We start from the raw sequence: 16,442 nt of genomic DNA, 5'->3' as shown, positions 1-16,442 counted from the left end.
TGGAGGGCAAAGGGGACTGAGTTTCCTCCAGAAATTTAAAATTTTATATTGATAATAACCTATTTTTTAAAATCAATATAAGCATACCCTGGGTCATCTAGATTCTTCTAGATGACGGAGTAGTGTCATGAAAGTTCTCTCTGAATTTGGTTTTGTGTTTACAACCACAATCACACCAACCTAGCTGTGTGCACTAATGAGAAATTAACATAAGTGCTCTTATTACATAATAAATACATATGTACCAAGTGGAAACCAAATTACATCCAGGCACACTATATGAACGAAGAGCTCACAGTAGTTTTGACACACAAAATAGGTGGGAGAATTGCGTGATTATTCTATACATGGTAAGAATGAAAACCTAAATAAAACAAATAAAAGGGCTTTATATAGATTACTCAGTTTGAAAAACATTAGTGTAAGATACAGAAACATCAGGAATCCACATGGGCAAAGGAAAGTGTAAAGCATACAAATTTACCATAGACCTTCTCTTGGCTGCATTTTAATTATAATCAATCATCCTTCGTTCGCATTCCACCCTGGCTAATACTTGAATTGAAGAGATATAATCCAGGAGAAAAAAATGTAGTATATGACACATACTAATATTGGTAGCAGTCTTGATTTAAAAAAAAATAAGGATGGGGACTGTTAAATAAGATTTTATGACCTCAATTTCAGCATTACACTTGTCAGAAACTCTATACTATAAAGAGTAACGTGATGAATACTTAGATCAGATTACACCAAAAAGAGCTTTACTTTTTTTCTTCATAAAAATAACATGCTTATTATTAAAGGAAACATGGAAATGCAGAACAAAGAAAATAAAATCACCTACACTACTCTTCTCACCAAAACTATCGTTAGCATTTTGAAATATTTCCCTGTATTTATTGAACAGACAGAATTCTCTTTGTTTTTTGTTTTTCTTTAACATGGTTGAAATCATAGTATACACTACAAACCACTCATAAGTACTTTAACTTGCAACAACCTTACTGGATGAAACTGCAACTCAGCCTCTAAATCCAAATAGGTCACCTGGGATTCTCGGCATTTAGAGCCAGGTTAGACACCCTAAATATCTTCTGACCCAGACTTACAATAAACTTTCAACACAAAGATCAAAGAATGGTTTGTCTCAAAATATTTACTGTTTATTATAAATTTAATAAGGGCGAGGAGAGGGCAACATCTTGGTGAAAGCTACAGTCTATAATTCTAGCACTAAAATACTACTGAAGTCTTTGATTCTAAATAATATATAAATAGTAACAAGTATTTTCTGAAGTGAACAGAGGTAGTGAGATTATAAAAATTTGAAGGAAAGTAATTGGAATCATTATAATTTAGAAACAGAAATAGACATACTTTAAATCTGGAAATGCAAATTTTTTCAACTAAATTACTTCACCTCATTATAAAAGATCTATAACTAATTAAATGAACTTACCAATATTCAAAATAAACTGTTATATGTACACTTTAAAAACAAAGTCTCTGCTTGAAATACCTATCAAAAAGTTGAACATTTCTAACCCACAAAAATATAAATAAATGGGAGAGGAAGGTATATGGCACATAACTAGAAGTTTAAAAGATCTGGCATTAAACACACACACACGTGCACATAAGCGCATGAATGGAAGTTTACTGGCTTCATCACAGCTACCTATTTAATCTTGGATACTTAGTATTTTTGGCTAGAATTTCTCAATCTGTAAAATGAGGAAGCTAGAAATTCACTCTAACTATAATCCCTATTGAGTTTTTAAATTTCTTTTCTTTGCGCACTTAATCTCACAAATCAAACTGAGATTTTTTTTAAAAAAAACCTCCTAAAGAAAATCTCTCTTAAAATTATTTCAACTAAGTGTCAAAGAAAAAAAAGTTACATGGTAAATTAGTACTTATACTCTTAGAAATGGTTCCATCTAATGCTGACTTTAGAATTTCCGATGGCTAGTGACATCCTGTTAACATATCAATCGCTTTCAATGTATACTCCTAGCAAGATCAAATCTGCTTTTTATTCCGCTCCCAGAACATCAATAGGAAAGCGAATAAGAAAAATACACTATCTCATCTATAACAAGGTCTATATATTAGTAGCTTAAAAAAAGAATAAACACATGAAATGTATTTTTCAATATGCTGTATGATATTGAATAAGCACCTTGATGTAAAGAAATTAACTTCTGAATTTTAAGTCGTCAAAATTTACATATGAATTTTGCTCTTAATAAAATTCTGTATTTTAATGATACAAGTACTCTATCCTTACCCACAAACAAAACCCCAAGCTGGAAACTGACTACAGGAAATCAATGGGGATGAAACTATATATAGTCAATGAAACACTGAAGTACAACTATCCAACTATCTTTACATACAGAACTGCTGGGTACTTTTTATTCAGACAGATATCGAGTCTCAAAATAGTTTAGTTTAAGAACAACGAGAAACCCAAGTTATAGTGAACTATTGGTTAATGTGCTTTTATAAAAACTTTATTTGACTCACCTTAGTCCAAGGATGTGCCTTAATTTGAGGGAATTTGAATTCTGTGTAGTTTGGGTTCATTTCTCTAATTTGCTCCCTTGTAGGTGTCCCAAGGACCTAAATAAAAAAAACAAGTTATTGCCATATGTTTTTCTATACACTTATATAGTCTTTATGTTTCAATGTATTGGTTTCACTGGAAAAGGAACTCTAAAGTTATAAAATACATAAACAAGAGCAGACTTTGCAAAAGATTTTTAACTGACTACAGACCCACGCTATACTACCCTACACAGACTTTTACAACAATCCTGTTAAATCAGGGTTGTAAAACAGATCACTCAAAAACATTCAAGTAAAAACCAGGCACCTTCATTTTATCTAAAATGTAATCTACTGCAATGATGGCATCAAAATCAGAATACCTTTTATTCATTTAGTAAAGTATAGCCAAAGGTTTTATTATCAATAAATTAATTAGGAGAACCCTACTCAAACACAGTCATCAGTAAGTCCACTCAATCATTGAATATTTAGTGATTGTCCCCTGTGTATAAGGAAATACGTTATATGGAGGATACCAAAAAAAAAAAAAACCAAACCTGAAGAGATTTCCTGTATGATGAACTTAACTACTTGTGTATGGAAAAAGCGTAACTACAATACAAATAAAAAATATTGAGCACTTTGTTGTGTCTAGAGCTGTAGTAGGCACTGAACAAAGGAAAGTATGTGGTCCTGCTACATAAGACAGACGACGGGAAGGACACCAAATACTAAAAATAAGCACTCTGAAAAAAATGACATATATTACTGATCTTTATAACTCTAGGGCCTGGTGTAAAACAAGTTTGTTGAAATAAAATATTAAGGCATTTACAATTCAAGGACAGTTGTACAGGAGGAGTAGAATGTAATGATACATACTGGATTTATGGTGGCAACCAGTGAATAATCAGGGCAAAGTAAGAAATTCAGTATTTTTTTCATTGTTACTAATTTTCTCGACTTCTTTGAAACTCTCAGACCTTAATAAAAACCTTCGAAGTGTTGTTCTTCAAAAGACCCTCTTAAGAAAACAAAAGCCAAGCTACAAACTGAGAGGAAACATTTGCAAAGCATATATTCTGCAAAGGACTTGTATGTAAAATACACAAAGGAGTTTTATAATTCAAAAACAATAAAACAACCCAATAAAAATGGGCAAAAGGTGACCAGACACTTTACTAAAGAAGTGTCTGGCTCAGTTGGTTACAGCGCGAGCTCTGAACAACAGGGTTGCAGGTTCGATTCCCACATGAGCCAGTGAGCTGTGCCCTCCACAACTAGACTGAAGACAAGCTGCTTCTGAGCTTCTGGAGGGGTGGCCGGATGGCTCAGTTGGTTAGAACGCGAGCTCTCAACAAGGTTGCCGGTTCAATGCCCACATGGGATGGTGGGCGGTGCCCCTTGCAACTAATTGAAAATGGTGACTGGACTTGGAGCTGAGCTGCGCCCTCCACAACTAGCTTGAAAGAACAACGACTTGAAGATGATGGGCCCTGGAGAAACACACTGTTCCCCAATAAAATTTTTTAAAAAATAAAAAATAACTTGCAATAATTATTAAAAAAAAAAAAAAAAGTTAAGTATATACTTACCATATACCCATCATCCCCACTCCTAGGTATTTACCCAAGAGAAATAAAAGCGTATATCCATATAAAGATGTTTATACAAATGTACATAGTATCTTTTCCACAACTGCCAAACAGTGGAAACAACTCAAACATCCACAACAAGTGAATGAACAAGTGTATATTTATACAATGAATACTACTCAGTAACCATAAAAAAAAAAAAAAAAAAAAAAAAAAAAAAAAAAAAAAAGGATGAATCTAAAAATAATTATACTGAGTAAAAGAAGCCAGACAAAAAGAATACCTACTGTATAATTTCATTCTTGGGGAAATTTAGAAAATTTTCTGTCTCTAGTGACAGAAATAAGATCCATGGTTATGAGGTGCTGGAGGGAGTATTACAAAGAGGTACTAGGAAATTACTGGGGATGATGACAATGTTCATGATCTTGATTTCATGGTGATAGTTTCACTGGTCAAAATTTACCAAATCGTATACTTTAAATATGTGTACTTTATTGTATGTCAATTATACCTATAATGCAAACTGTCAGAAATGATTTACATATTAGAATATATAAAGTTTAAGGGATTCGAAAGGACATTCTGGGCCAAAGAGCTGTAAGTCAACATAAGAAAAAAAGGAATTTAGTTAACTATAAATTGATATTTAATTGCCAATAAGATAATTTCTGAGTGAACTCTTGATGTTGTTGGGGAAAAAAATAAAAAGGTGTAAAAATAATCTAAATTGCAACACATCATTCTATCTCCTATTTCTAACATTTTTCTGGAAGAAGGTTCACTCTTAGGGCATAGGAAACACATCTTCAGTTATACAACTTCCCTTCCTTTTTGTAGAATTCCAGCTTTATAGAAGGAAGCAAAATGTATCTAGTATTGGGAAGAAAAATATCTGGTCTTTGTATTTGTAGATATACATTTAATAGTCAGAAACTATCCATACTTAAAACATAAAGCCTACAATGAAAACTTTGACTTCGTTTTTATTTTTAATAAAGCAAGCACTTATATTCTGTATTAGACCCTTGATGAAGGATATATGTATGTGTGTCTGTGAATGTGTATATGTACATGTACTTGGAAAGAAGGAAAGGAGTGAAAAAGAAAAACAAGTGAACTAATGAATAATTTTGTCCCCTGAAACGCAACTCCACTGGATTATTTTAAGTGCTGAAGGAAAACAACAGCAGTGACATGAATAGCACTTAAAAGTGCATACCTTCAATAACCCTACAATCTACTAATTCCACTTTAAGGTATATACTCTAACCTAGAAAAATTCCTTATACATCCAAGCAACATTATTCATAATAATAAAATATTGCAGGCAAAAGCAAAAATCCAACAAGAGAAGTAATAAACTGTGGCCTAGTCATACAATGTTATACTAACTAGCAATGAAAATGAATGAACCAGACTACACATACCTTATGGATGAATCTCACAGTGGTGAGTTTTCACTTAACAATTTATACATGTAGTATGATTGTCTTAAATGAAGTTTAAAAACAGGCAACAGTAAACTACAGTTTCGTTTACATAGTAAAACTGCAAAAATAAATCAAAAGCATGCGAATATTCATTAGAAAAATCAAGTACAGATTATTAAGCTTAATAGAGAGGATGCAGAAAGAGGGATTGTAATTGGAACAGCGTATAACTAGTTCCTCTAATTTTTAATGTTAGTTACATGGATATTCACTTTATTATTGTGCTTTAAACTGAACACAATTTTATTTATTTTTGCACTATGATATATTTCACAATAAATGACACTTAAGAAATGCCCACTCTTGAATCAGTGAGTATTTGTTGTATAATCCCCCACTATTTATTCAGTGTTATTCTTGTGTTAACACAAGACACACTCCTAAGTCCCTACGAGCTGGGAAGAATGAGAAAAGGAATGAGAATTGTATGATGTCCATTAGTAAATGCATCCTTTTACTGTGTAGACAGAGATTACACGGACTTTCCCGCCATTGGGCTAACTTTCCTATAGGGGCTATGTGAGAGAACGCAAGAGTTACAAACTGGATAATGAAAAGGCAGGATGCTCCTTGGAGCGAATGTTACAATTCTTACATGTTATTTTATAACCTAAGAATATTCCCAATGGAAGTAAATTCGTGAAATATACCACAAACAGATGAGAAACATACGCCATATACACAAGGTCTGCTTAACATACAAACTTTTAATAATTTATTTAATGTGAAAGCATACTGGTATACTGTATGCGTGTGTATATTCACTCTCATATCTTTTCTCCTAAATTTAGTCTCACAGCCACTTAGATCTAACCATTTCCCCAAAATTTTATAATGAAAAATTTCATATATATAGAAAAAGATCATATATATAAAGTTGTACTACATTTTTTTTACAGTGAAAACCACCTCCCCTTATACCAATGACCTAATTTTATGATTAACACTTTACTATGTTCGATTCATCACATTTCCATTCCTCAGTCCATACATCAATCCACTTTATTTTTTAATCCACTTTATTTTTTGATGCAGTTCAAAGTCAGGAGCAGGCATCACTAAGGTTGTATATTTATGTCTTTTTACCTAATCAGTTTTACATACCCAGAATCCTCCTTCAACACAAAACAGTACATGCATGTGGAAAATCTTTTATCACAATGGGAAATAATTCTGCTTTTATTGACTAGTAGTCATATAAAAGATTCTTATGTGTACTTTTAATTGGCGGTCAGAATTCTTTTCTTTCAAAATATGAATATTTGTGACTTAAGCTTAATTACTAACTAGTAAATGGACTCAGTGATCTATTCACTATCAATTATTTAAAAGCAATTTAACCAAATAAATTAGTCTGTCACCACAAAGTGGCAATGGAGATTTTCTCATTCCTTTGTTCTTGAATTACTAAGGCTATTAGATGGAGAAAAGAGATTCTAACGTTATAGTTTGTTCTATGTTTAATTTCTCTTGCCAAATATTTAACTACTATAATCATTTTTTCTACTCTTCCTCTTATTACTGTTTTTTAATATTAAAACCAGGTCCTCCCCAGGCTAGTTAGTAGAGATAGAAACCAGACGGGAGATCCTCTAGTCCAAAGGTGGGCAAACTTTTTCTGTAAAGGGCCAGAAAGTAAACTCTTCAGGCTTTGTGGGCTAAAGAGCTTCTGTCACTACTCAACTCTGCCACTGTAGCATAAAGCAGCTATGAACAAAAATTTATTTACAGAGGGGCCGGCCCAGTGGCTCAGGCGGTTAGAGGTGCATGCTCCTAACTCCGAAGGCTGCTGGTTCGATTCCCACATGGACCAGTGGGCTCTCAACCACAAGGTTGCCAGTTCAATTCCTCGAGTCCCGCAAGGGATGGTGGGCAGCGCCCCCTGCAACTAGCAACAGCAACTGGACCTGGAGCTGAGCTGCGCCCTCCACAACTAAGACTGAAAGGACAACAACTTGACTTGGGAAAAAAAAAAAAAAAAAAGGCCTGGAAGTTCACACTGTTCCCCAATAAAGTCCTGTTCCCCTTCCCCAATAAAAAAATAAATAAATTTATTTACAGAAATAGGCAGCAGACTGTATTAGGCCCCCATCCTAGTTGCCCACCTCTGAGCTAGTCCTAACGTTTTTCGGAGATGACAAAAACTGAAGCCCAGAAGGATCCACTTTTCAGAGGTCAGAACTAATTAGAGGCAGAGCTAGGACAAAATTTAAATCTCGTTAGTGGCAAACCAATTTTAGGAGATGGTATCAAAGAATCTGCTTACTGGACTTGGTGGGAGGACAAACAATTTCTAATTTGGGTAACTGTGAAAAATGTTGATGCTATTAAGCATGAAAGAATAGAGCTGGAAGAAAAAATAGTATTTGAGACATTCAAGAAGAACCTAGAGGAGTTCTCCACCAAGTGGTAGGTGTTAGGTATGTCATCTAGCTTGAGGCTAGGAAAACCAGCTTTGGTCGTAGTTCCTGACGTACTGGTGTTAGTTAGGTGGCTGTGACAGTGTGTAACAGGCAAAGCAGACTGGAGGAGAAGAGTGCTAAAGATGAGGGACTGGGGGGGGGGGGGGCAGGGGGAAGGCTGAGACAGAAGTCCAGAAATTGGAAGAGGTCCCACAGTGATACCACGGGAGACAAGGAAAGTGAACATTAAAGGACAGACAGGTCGGGTATCTTATGACATGAGCCCAGGTAAAATAAAGCCCAAAAGGTGTTCACTGCAGGTGGCCATGGAGTCTTCCTTTCTGACCTTGGTGAGATCAGTCATGAGAAGGGCAAGCAGACCAAAATCATCTGAAATGAGTAAGTGAAGACAGCATCTATAAGTTCTCTTTTCAAAAGGTACAGCAGTGAGGGGAAGGAGAGGACAATGAGAAGAAATACTTATTGAGCACCCAGTATGTAGAAGCTCTGTACAATGTATATCAATTTTCTTTTCTCATTTAAAATTTATACATACTCCATTACCCCATTTTATACCTAAAAGAAACCTAAGGATGACTGAGGAAAACTGACTTCTCAAAGTTACAGTATATCAGTGGTAAATATGGGATTTAAATGCATGTGTAGATGACCCCTTAAGAGGTCTACCCAACATTAAGGGCAAAAACAAAAAAAGACTTAAAAAATAGTTTTTAAAAAAAATCACTTTCTTAAACTCCATTGATTATACCATAAAATGAAACCTGAATTCTTTTAAGTCGTGCTGGATATACTATATATACATGATATCATGAGGCTATAATTAAAAGTTTTTTAAAAAGTTAAATAGACTTTTCTTGACAACTTAAAAAAACTTGATTTAAATAAAATCTACCCATAGCATGGTAACTCAATTTAATAAAAAGAATACCTTGAACTGTTAATATTACAGATTTTAGGCAACAGAATAACATGAAGAAATATAGGCATCAAATTAGCTAAACAAAATAAAAGACTATAACAAATGTCAAACTTTTATAAGTTTTCAAATTTTTTATAAAAATTCTTTTAATGATTTAGCAGTTTTGATAAATCACTTTCAGGTTTCCTTAGCTATAGGTTCTCATGCTTAAATCCCATGCTTATTCATGATTCAGTATATTTGCAATCAGTATGGTAGAAGTAAATAGGTATAGCTTAAAAAGGCCAACATTCAAGTTTAGTATTTTCATCTGTTAGTAACTGTTTCACATGTGCAGAATTTTGCTTAGAATATACATGGTAAGCAAGTACTATGAATATGCATATTATAAGTAATGTTATTGCAAACATTTTTAATAGCAAGGACTAAATTGCAGAAACTACTGCTGTTACTGAATTGCTTTGGGTATTAATATTGTACACATCTAACAGGGAACCATAACTGCCTTCTGGTGGTCAAATATAAACTAAAAGCCTTATATCAAGTAGCATAAGTTTGTATGACTTTACATTAGTAGTTCAATAAATTTGGAATGACATGTAAAGGCTTGCATTACTAAACAAACAAATAAAAGCAAACTATTATGGACTTCTGCTTCTAGTCATTATGAAGTAACTGATACTAGAATTGCCTTCCAGGTGTAAACAACTAGAAAACTGACAAGCAAAATATTCTTTAAAGAAGGAAAATATGAGACAAAAGCAAGAGGGAAAAAAATATCAGTCAACACAGATAAAAATGACAGAGGAGACAAAATTAGAAAACAACAACTTTAACACAGTGATATTGAGTAATAAAAGATTTTTAAAAAGAACCAAATAGTAATTGTACAGTTGAAAACTACGATATGTGAAATGGAAATCTTTACTGGAAGTCTAACAGCAGATCAGAGACCACAGAAGAGAAACAATCAGTGAACTTAAAAAAGAAAAACAATCAAAGCTGAAGCGTGGAGGTACAAAAGCCTAAAAAAAAAACCATACTTACACGTGATTGAAGTTTGAAAAGAGGGTTTGGGTAAGAGATGCAGAAAAACCATTTGAGGAAAATGCAATGAAAAGCTCAATAAACCCCAAGCAGTATCAAAAAAACAAAAAAACCATACCAAGTCACAATCAAACAATAAAAGCCACAGATAAAGGGGAAATCTTTGCCCAGAGACACATTATATACAGGTATCTTATAACAATAAGAATGACAGCCGAGTTCTCATTAGAAACAATGCAAACCAGAAGAAAATAGAGACCTTTCTATAAAGAATGAAAGTAAAAAAAGCTGGAAACCAAGAAATCCTACACCCAGTGAAAATGTCCTTCAAATGATACTGGGCAAACAAAAGCTATGAGAGTTCATCACCACGAGATTTTCACTATATGAAAGTACTTCAGGATGAAAAGAAAAGGACTCCAAATGGCCATTCCTATTACACAAAGGAATAAAGACCATCAAAAATGGTAAACATGTGGCTAAATATGAGATTCCCCCCTTGATTTTAAATTTCTTAGAAGAAACTGAGTGTTTAAAGCAGGGGTGTCCAAACTTTTTTCAACGTTTTTTACCAAGGGCCATATGCGGTAAAATACACAAAGAGCCGGGCCACTCACTCGAGGCGAAGTACGTATTACCTTACGTGGTTTATGTAAGTAAACTAAATATATTTTTGGAATTTGCTGCGGGCCAATTAAAAATGGGATTGCGGGCTGCAGTTGGGACACCCCTGGTTTAAAGCAAAGTAACAGTATGGTAGAAGTAAAATATTACAACAATAGTACAAAGGACAGGAAGGGGAAATCTAATGTTGTAAGGTTCTTACTGTATATGCAAAGTGGTATATTATTATTTGTAGACCGTAATAAAGTAAATTTTCAATCATACAACAACATATGAAAAATGCCAAGAAGGAGGTAGAGCTTAAAAAGGTCAACTAGGAAAATAAAAAAATACTCATTATATCCATAAGGTGGCAGTAAAAGTGGGGAAAAAATAAAAAGAAAGCAAATGTCAAGGTGGAATACTTAAACCCAACTATATTGATAACTACAGTGAATATAAATGGTCTAAATGCTCCCATCAAAAGGCAGAAATTGTTAGACTCAATAAAAAAATAAGACTTAAGTATATATTGTCTATAAGAAATAAACTTTAAAGACTCACAGGTAAGGATACAAAAAAGTGTATCATACAAACAATAATCATAAGATGGACTGCCTACATTAGTATCAGAAAATGTAGACTTCAGGACAAAGAAATTAAATAAAAATAAAGAGGGACATTTCTTAATGATAAAAATAATTTTAATACTATTAAACTTAAAATTATTGTGAATACCATGTGTTGATGAAAACGCAGGGCACTGGAACTCTCATATGCTGTTGGTGGGAGTGTTAATAGTAAAACTGCTTTGGAGACCAGTTTGGTAATTTCTTATAAAGTTAACATGCACTGATCACAGGACCAATAACTTCAGTCCTAGTTCTTTATGGAAGAGAAATATAAACACATGTCTGCAAAAATACATGTAAATAAACATTCATAGCAACTATACTCATAACAGACAAAACCCAAAAACAAGTCAAATGTCCATCCACAGGGGAATGGATAAACAAACTGTTGTGTATTCAGCATAAAATGGAGTAAACAGATGATCGAATCAACAACATGGATGAATCTCAAAACCATGACATTGAACAAAAGAGGCCAGATACAATAGAAACATATCATATGGTTCCATTCACATGAAATTCTATAACAGAAAAAACTAAATTTGTAGTGACAGAAAGCAGACCAATGGTCACCTGAAACAGGAGACAGCAGACTGACTCTGAAGGGGAATGACAAGGGTGAACCCCTCAGTCCTGGGCACACCGGGATGTTTGGTCACCCCAGGCTGCACACAGAAACATTTTTGGGGTGATGGAAATTTTCTGTCTTGACCAGGACAGTGATTATATGGGTTTGTCAAAACTCATTCAACTGTACACTTAAAATGGCTACATTTTACTCTATGTAAATTACATCTCTATAAAGTTAATTTAAAAAGTAAAACAATAGACCATTATGTAATTCGTGATGTCTTTACTACACTAAATATAGCCAGATGTTTATCCTTTTTATGTTGCTATTTTAAGGCTAGCATTAAAAGTATCAGAGTCTGTCAAACCATAAAATCAGAATTATTTTATATACAATATATATAGTCTTTAAGAAAGCAAAGGTATGATTTAAGATGCAAAGGAATGTTAAGAATGAAAAGGTAAGGCATAATCAAGAGGCATTTAAAAGATTTTTGTCAGCTTCTTAAATCATTCACTCATTCAAAACTTTTATTGAGTTCCTACGCTCAAGGAGCTGTAGGGAAGAGAGACTTGTACACAACTACAATCAGCCAAAACCAGTACCAACAAAACAAGCATCGATTATGTTTGAGGTGAAAGTGCTAAACAGCACTGGAGTGAGGAAGGGATTCAGGAAAGGGTTCTGTAAGGAGAGACAAAACTTGATATTATTTAAGGAATCTAGGAAGCAAGAGAGTCAGAAGCACATTCCGCATGTTAGGTATGAAGTGGAAAACAGCGTGATTTGGATAACTGTAATAGCTGAGCAGTGATAGACTCAAGATTGGACGATGGACGGCAAACTTAAAAGACTGAAAGGTAAACATGTGACAGATGTATGAAGAGCAGAGATTATAAATGCGTCAATACCACAAACATTTTAATGAACAGACTATCCTATTTCTACTTTTGAGTATATCTTTAGGTTTTACATTTAGTTTTTATTAGGTTCAGAGTATATTCCCACCCAATCTACTTCTGCTGAATTATATACTGTATTTAGAAACTCTGAAATAGTATAATTAAATGTTTTCATTTTGTAGATAAAAAAATGTTTGACATGGACCACATCATTCCAGTCACAAAACAAGTTTTAAGGTTCCCTTTAATTTTAAGAGATGGAAAAGGAATATTTTTTTCATGACTTTTAGACTTGAAAAAGTCTTAAAAAAAACCACCAAAAAACTTATTTTTGGATTTCTGAAAAACTGAGTTCCTCCATGACTTGAAGGAAATGAAACTGCACGAATGTTTTATGTACTTTTCTGTAAGTATGATATCTCACACAATTAAAAAAATAAAAGGAAGGGGAGATGTTAAAAATCATCACACCACTGGAAGAGTATGTATTTTCAGTCATTTATTATTAGAATAAGACCTTTCTAATATTTAGTGCAAAAATTTTTTTATAAAGCACCTATTCTTTTGTCCACCATCCTAGATCATGGGGGTTCAGGGATGGAAAAATCCAAAGAATCAGAGATCAGCCTGCACATACCTTTGGGGATGCTGTTCATTTCTTACGATTAAGTCAATCGTCTCATTTGTAGCCAGTCCCATCCACATTTGTTTTAACATTTTTTTCATTCATTTAGTTAAAAATTTACCAAGACATCGATAAATATAAAACTAGAAATTTTGATTTATTTTTTCAAGAAATGAAACAAACCCAAGAATCTGACAAAAGCTATGAAATAAACATTAGTATTTCTTTCACAGCCTTGCTTTTTAATAGCTCAACACGAGAGGTCGCCAAACTTCAGTAATTCAGCTGCATGCAACCTTTAAAGATTAACCCTTAACCTAGGGTTACTGGGTGAGCTTCAGAAAGCCCAGGGACCACCTGACACATGCAAAATTCTGGCATGCATCATTTTTCTGGAGGAGAATCCACTGCTATGAATAGATTTTCAAAGTGGTTCATGATCCAAAAGCTATTAAAAGTTGCTTCTCTAGTCAGTAATAAACATGGAAAAATTTAAATAATGTAAGAATGAATTAAGCAATCTAATATTTAGTTTGTATATTACATACAATGTATCTTACAAGTAAAAATCTATAACACAATGTGTAATGGGGTGTATGTACATGTTTGGGGAGCAGGAAAAGACAGAAGTTTAATATGTTGCTCTCTGTTAGTAACACAAGAGCTCTATGATATGACAACACAAGAAATGTCACCAGGTAACCTGATTAACCTCCAAAAGCATGTTAAAAGATATATTATCGATCTATCAAAAAAATTAAGAAAAAAAGTATTTTACACTTATTAAACTTATTTAATTATTAGCTTAGACCTCTGTCTCTATTTGCTGGTGAAAATGTTAAACCAGGAGAGTCTAAGCACACCAGTGCTGGACAAACCATAATGTGGAGAAAATCTAAAACATTTGCTAAACAAAGATGGTGAAAATAAGGTTAAGTTGTATTTGAAAGCAAAGAAAATCACCACTATAACTGTGATTGCTTTAGATGAAGCACAATTAAACCTAGTCCAAAGACATGTTAAGCTGATTGGTATATTTATTACAATAAGATTTAAGGGCTGTTTCCTTTAGCTTGTGGTCACTTTTTAAAAATACTAATATGCAATAAATATGACTTAATGGGTTCTGGATATCAAGCTGACATTAAGTATCATATTGTTTTCCCTAGATCTATAAAATTCCATCAATAGAGAACATCAATTTAGCTAAAGATTAATCAGAAAGGCTTTTCCTACCACCTAACCCCTCCCAAATCTGGTGGTGGTGGTGGTAATCATCACCATCATCATCTTCCTAGGATTAATATAAGGATTTAATGTGGTAATGTATGTAAAGCGCTTAGCCCAGTGCCTGGTACAAAGGAAGATCTCACTAAGTGACAGCTTTGTGATCAGCAGTAGTTTCCCAGTATTTTGAAAATGTAGACTTCTGAGGAGCCAGAAAATCACTGATTTCTTGGTCTGAATTATACTGCAAATAGCCATCAGTCAAATTGGAAGACCAGGAAAACAACTATTTAGAAAAACATTTGTAACAAAATGTGGCTCTCTCAACTTTATATAACTGTTTTTATTTGCTTACTAACAAAAGATTCTGGCATGAAACAATTAAAAGCATCTATTTTTTTCATAGTTTCTGTAATTACCAAAAAAAAAAAAAAAAAAGAAAGAAAGAAAAAAGAGATGGTTTAAAAAAAACCAGTATCACAGAACAGAAAAAAATGAAAATCTTCTCCTTTCTCTTGCCTTTTAATTCCACTCTTCACTTCTAAATCTTTTCCCTTCTAAATCTTTTTCTACTGATAGCCATAGAAATGAAGTCCATCTACGTAGCGATAATAACATAAGCAGAAGATTATTTGGATCTTACTGTTTTTACTTTCAAATTTCTGCTAGAGATTAAGATTTTACTAGCTCTCAGCTATGTTAAGAGCTATCTACATAGATACCTAAATTGAGATCATTGCTGAGAAAATGATACAATGGTAAAGTTTTTTTAAAGAGAAATTAAGTAACTTTACTTGCCATATAAAAATTTTATTATTGTAAATAACTTATGTATCTATATGTTTAACTGTCATGTTTTTCTAAGAGATACATCCAAATTTAAAAAGCTTGTTACTAAAACCATGGAAACTACTGAAATTCTATCATCAAAAGGTTAAGACTCTAATTCTGCCCTAAAACGTCCATCAGAAAGCAATGGTCAAATTATTACTAAGCGTAAGTAAATGTTATGGAATAAATGAAAGCGTATCTCTAGGAACATTAATGCATTTTAAACTTGAAATTCTCCAAATTGGTTGGTTTCTTTGAAACTTTTGATTTTGTGATATTTTAATCTAGAAATTGAACTCTGGACTGAAGCTTACTTTTTCTTACTTGAAATTTTTGTTTTAAAATTTGAAGGGGGTTAAAAAAAAAAAAACTACTAGTAAAACCTCCAGTATTCCCAGGTCCAGAAATTCCTTTATTGTTTCAACTTCAATCCATCTGGGAAATTTGGGGGGCATTTGTCATTTACATAAGAAAGTTAATGATCAAATCTTTGAGAAGCTAAATATTGTACATAATTTCTTTTCAAAGGCAATATATCACTTTACCTTATATTCTTTTCAGAATCAATTATGTAATTCAATATAATCATACAATAAAATCCATACAGTCATTAAAATCACTTGTCAAAATATAGTTCTTCATGTGAGAAATACAATTAATTATTTTTAAAAAATCTATAAAACAGATGGCATTTTCATATAAACATATATATGCATATGAAAGTATATAAAAATATTTATAAAAGTTATTTTTCATGGCATGCCAGAACAGTAAGGAATTGCTTTTGTTCTGTGTGTCTGTGTTTTCAGTCTTCTGCATTGAGCATATAAAATTATAACATATGTAATTATTTAAAAAGTAATCATCATTAAAACTACTATCTTCTCCAACTATTCAGAAGACTCTCTTTTCTAAATAACCCCATTGGTGTGACTGATGGCAGAGGTGTCAAAGAATAATGCTATGGCACTAAACCTATGTTTGTGAAATTTCTGGTAGAGTTTATCCCAAAATGCTT

The 16,442-nt window shown here is 33.1% G+C and overlaps 1 protein-coding gene across 5 annotated transcripts in view; it reads right to left on the bottom strand.

The window, feature by feature from the left end:
• Nucleotides 1-16,442, bottom strand: part of GSK3B (glycogen synthase kinase 3 beta) — a 190,177-nt gene that overhangs the window by 37,947 nt on the left and 135,788 nt on the right. For all 5 annotated transcript variants that reach the window (XM_074331491.2, XM_019729652.3, XM_019729653.3 and 2 more), the window contains exon 8: nucleotides 2,533-2,628. In XM_074331491.2, the coding sequence (XP_074187592.1) occupies nucleotides 2,533-2,628 (96 nt within the window). The remainder of the gene's footprint in view (nucleotides 1-2,532; nucleotides 2,629-16,442) is intronic.

This window comes from Rhinolophus sinicus, chromosome 17 (genome assembly GCF_057876585.1).
Source record: "Rhinolophus sinicus isolate RSI-liver-muscle chromosome 17, RSI-T2T, whole genome shotgun sequence".
Taxonomy (NCBI): Eukaryota; Metazoa; Chordata; class Mammalia; order Chiroptera; family Rhinolophidae; genus Rhinolophus; species Rhinolophus sinicus.
The sequence above is the reverse complement of the archived record's forward strand: the minus strand, read 5'-3'. Positions and strand labels throughout refer to the sequence as shown.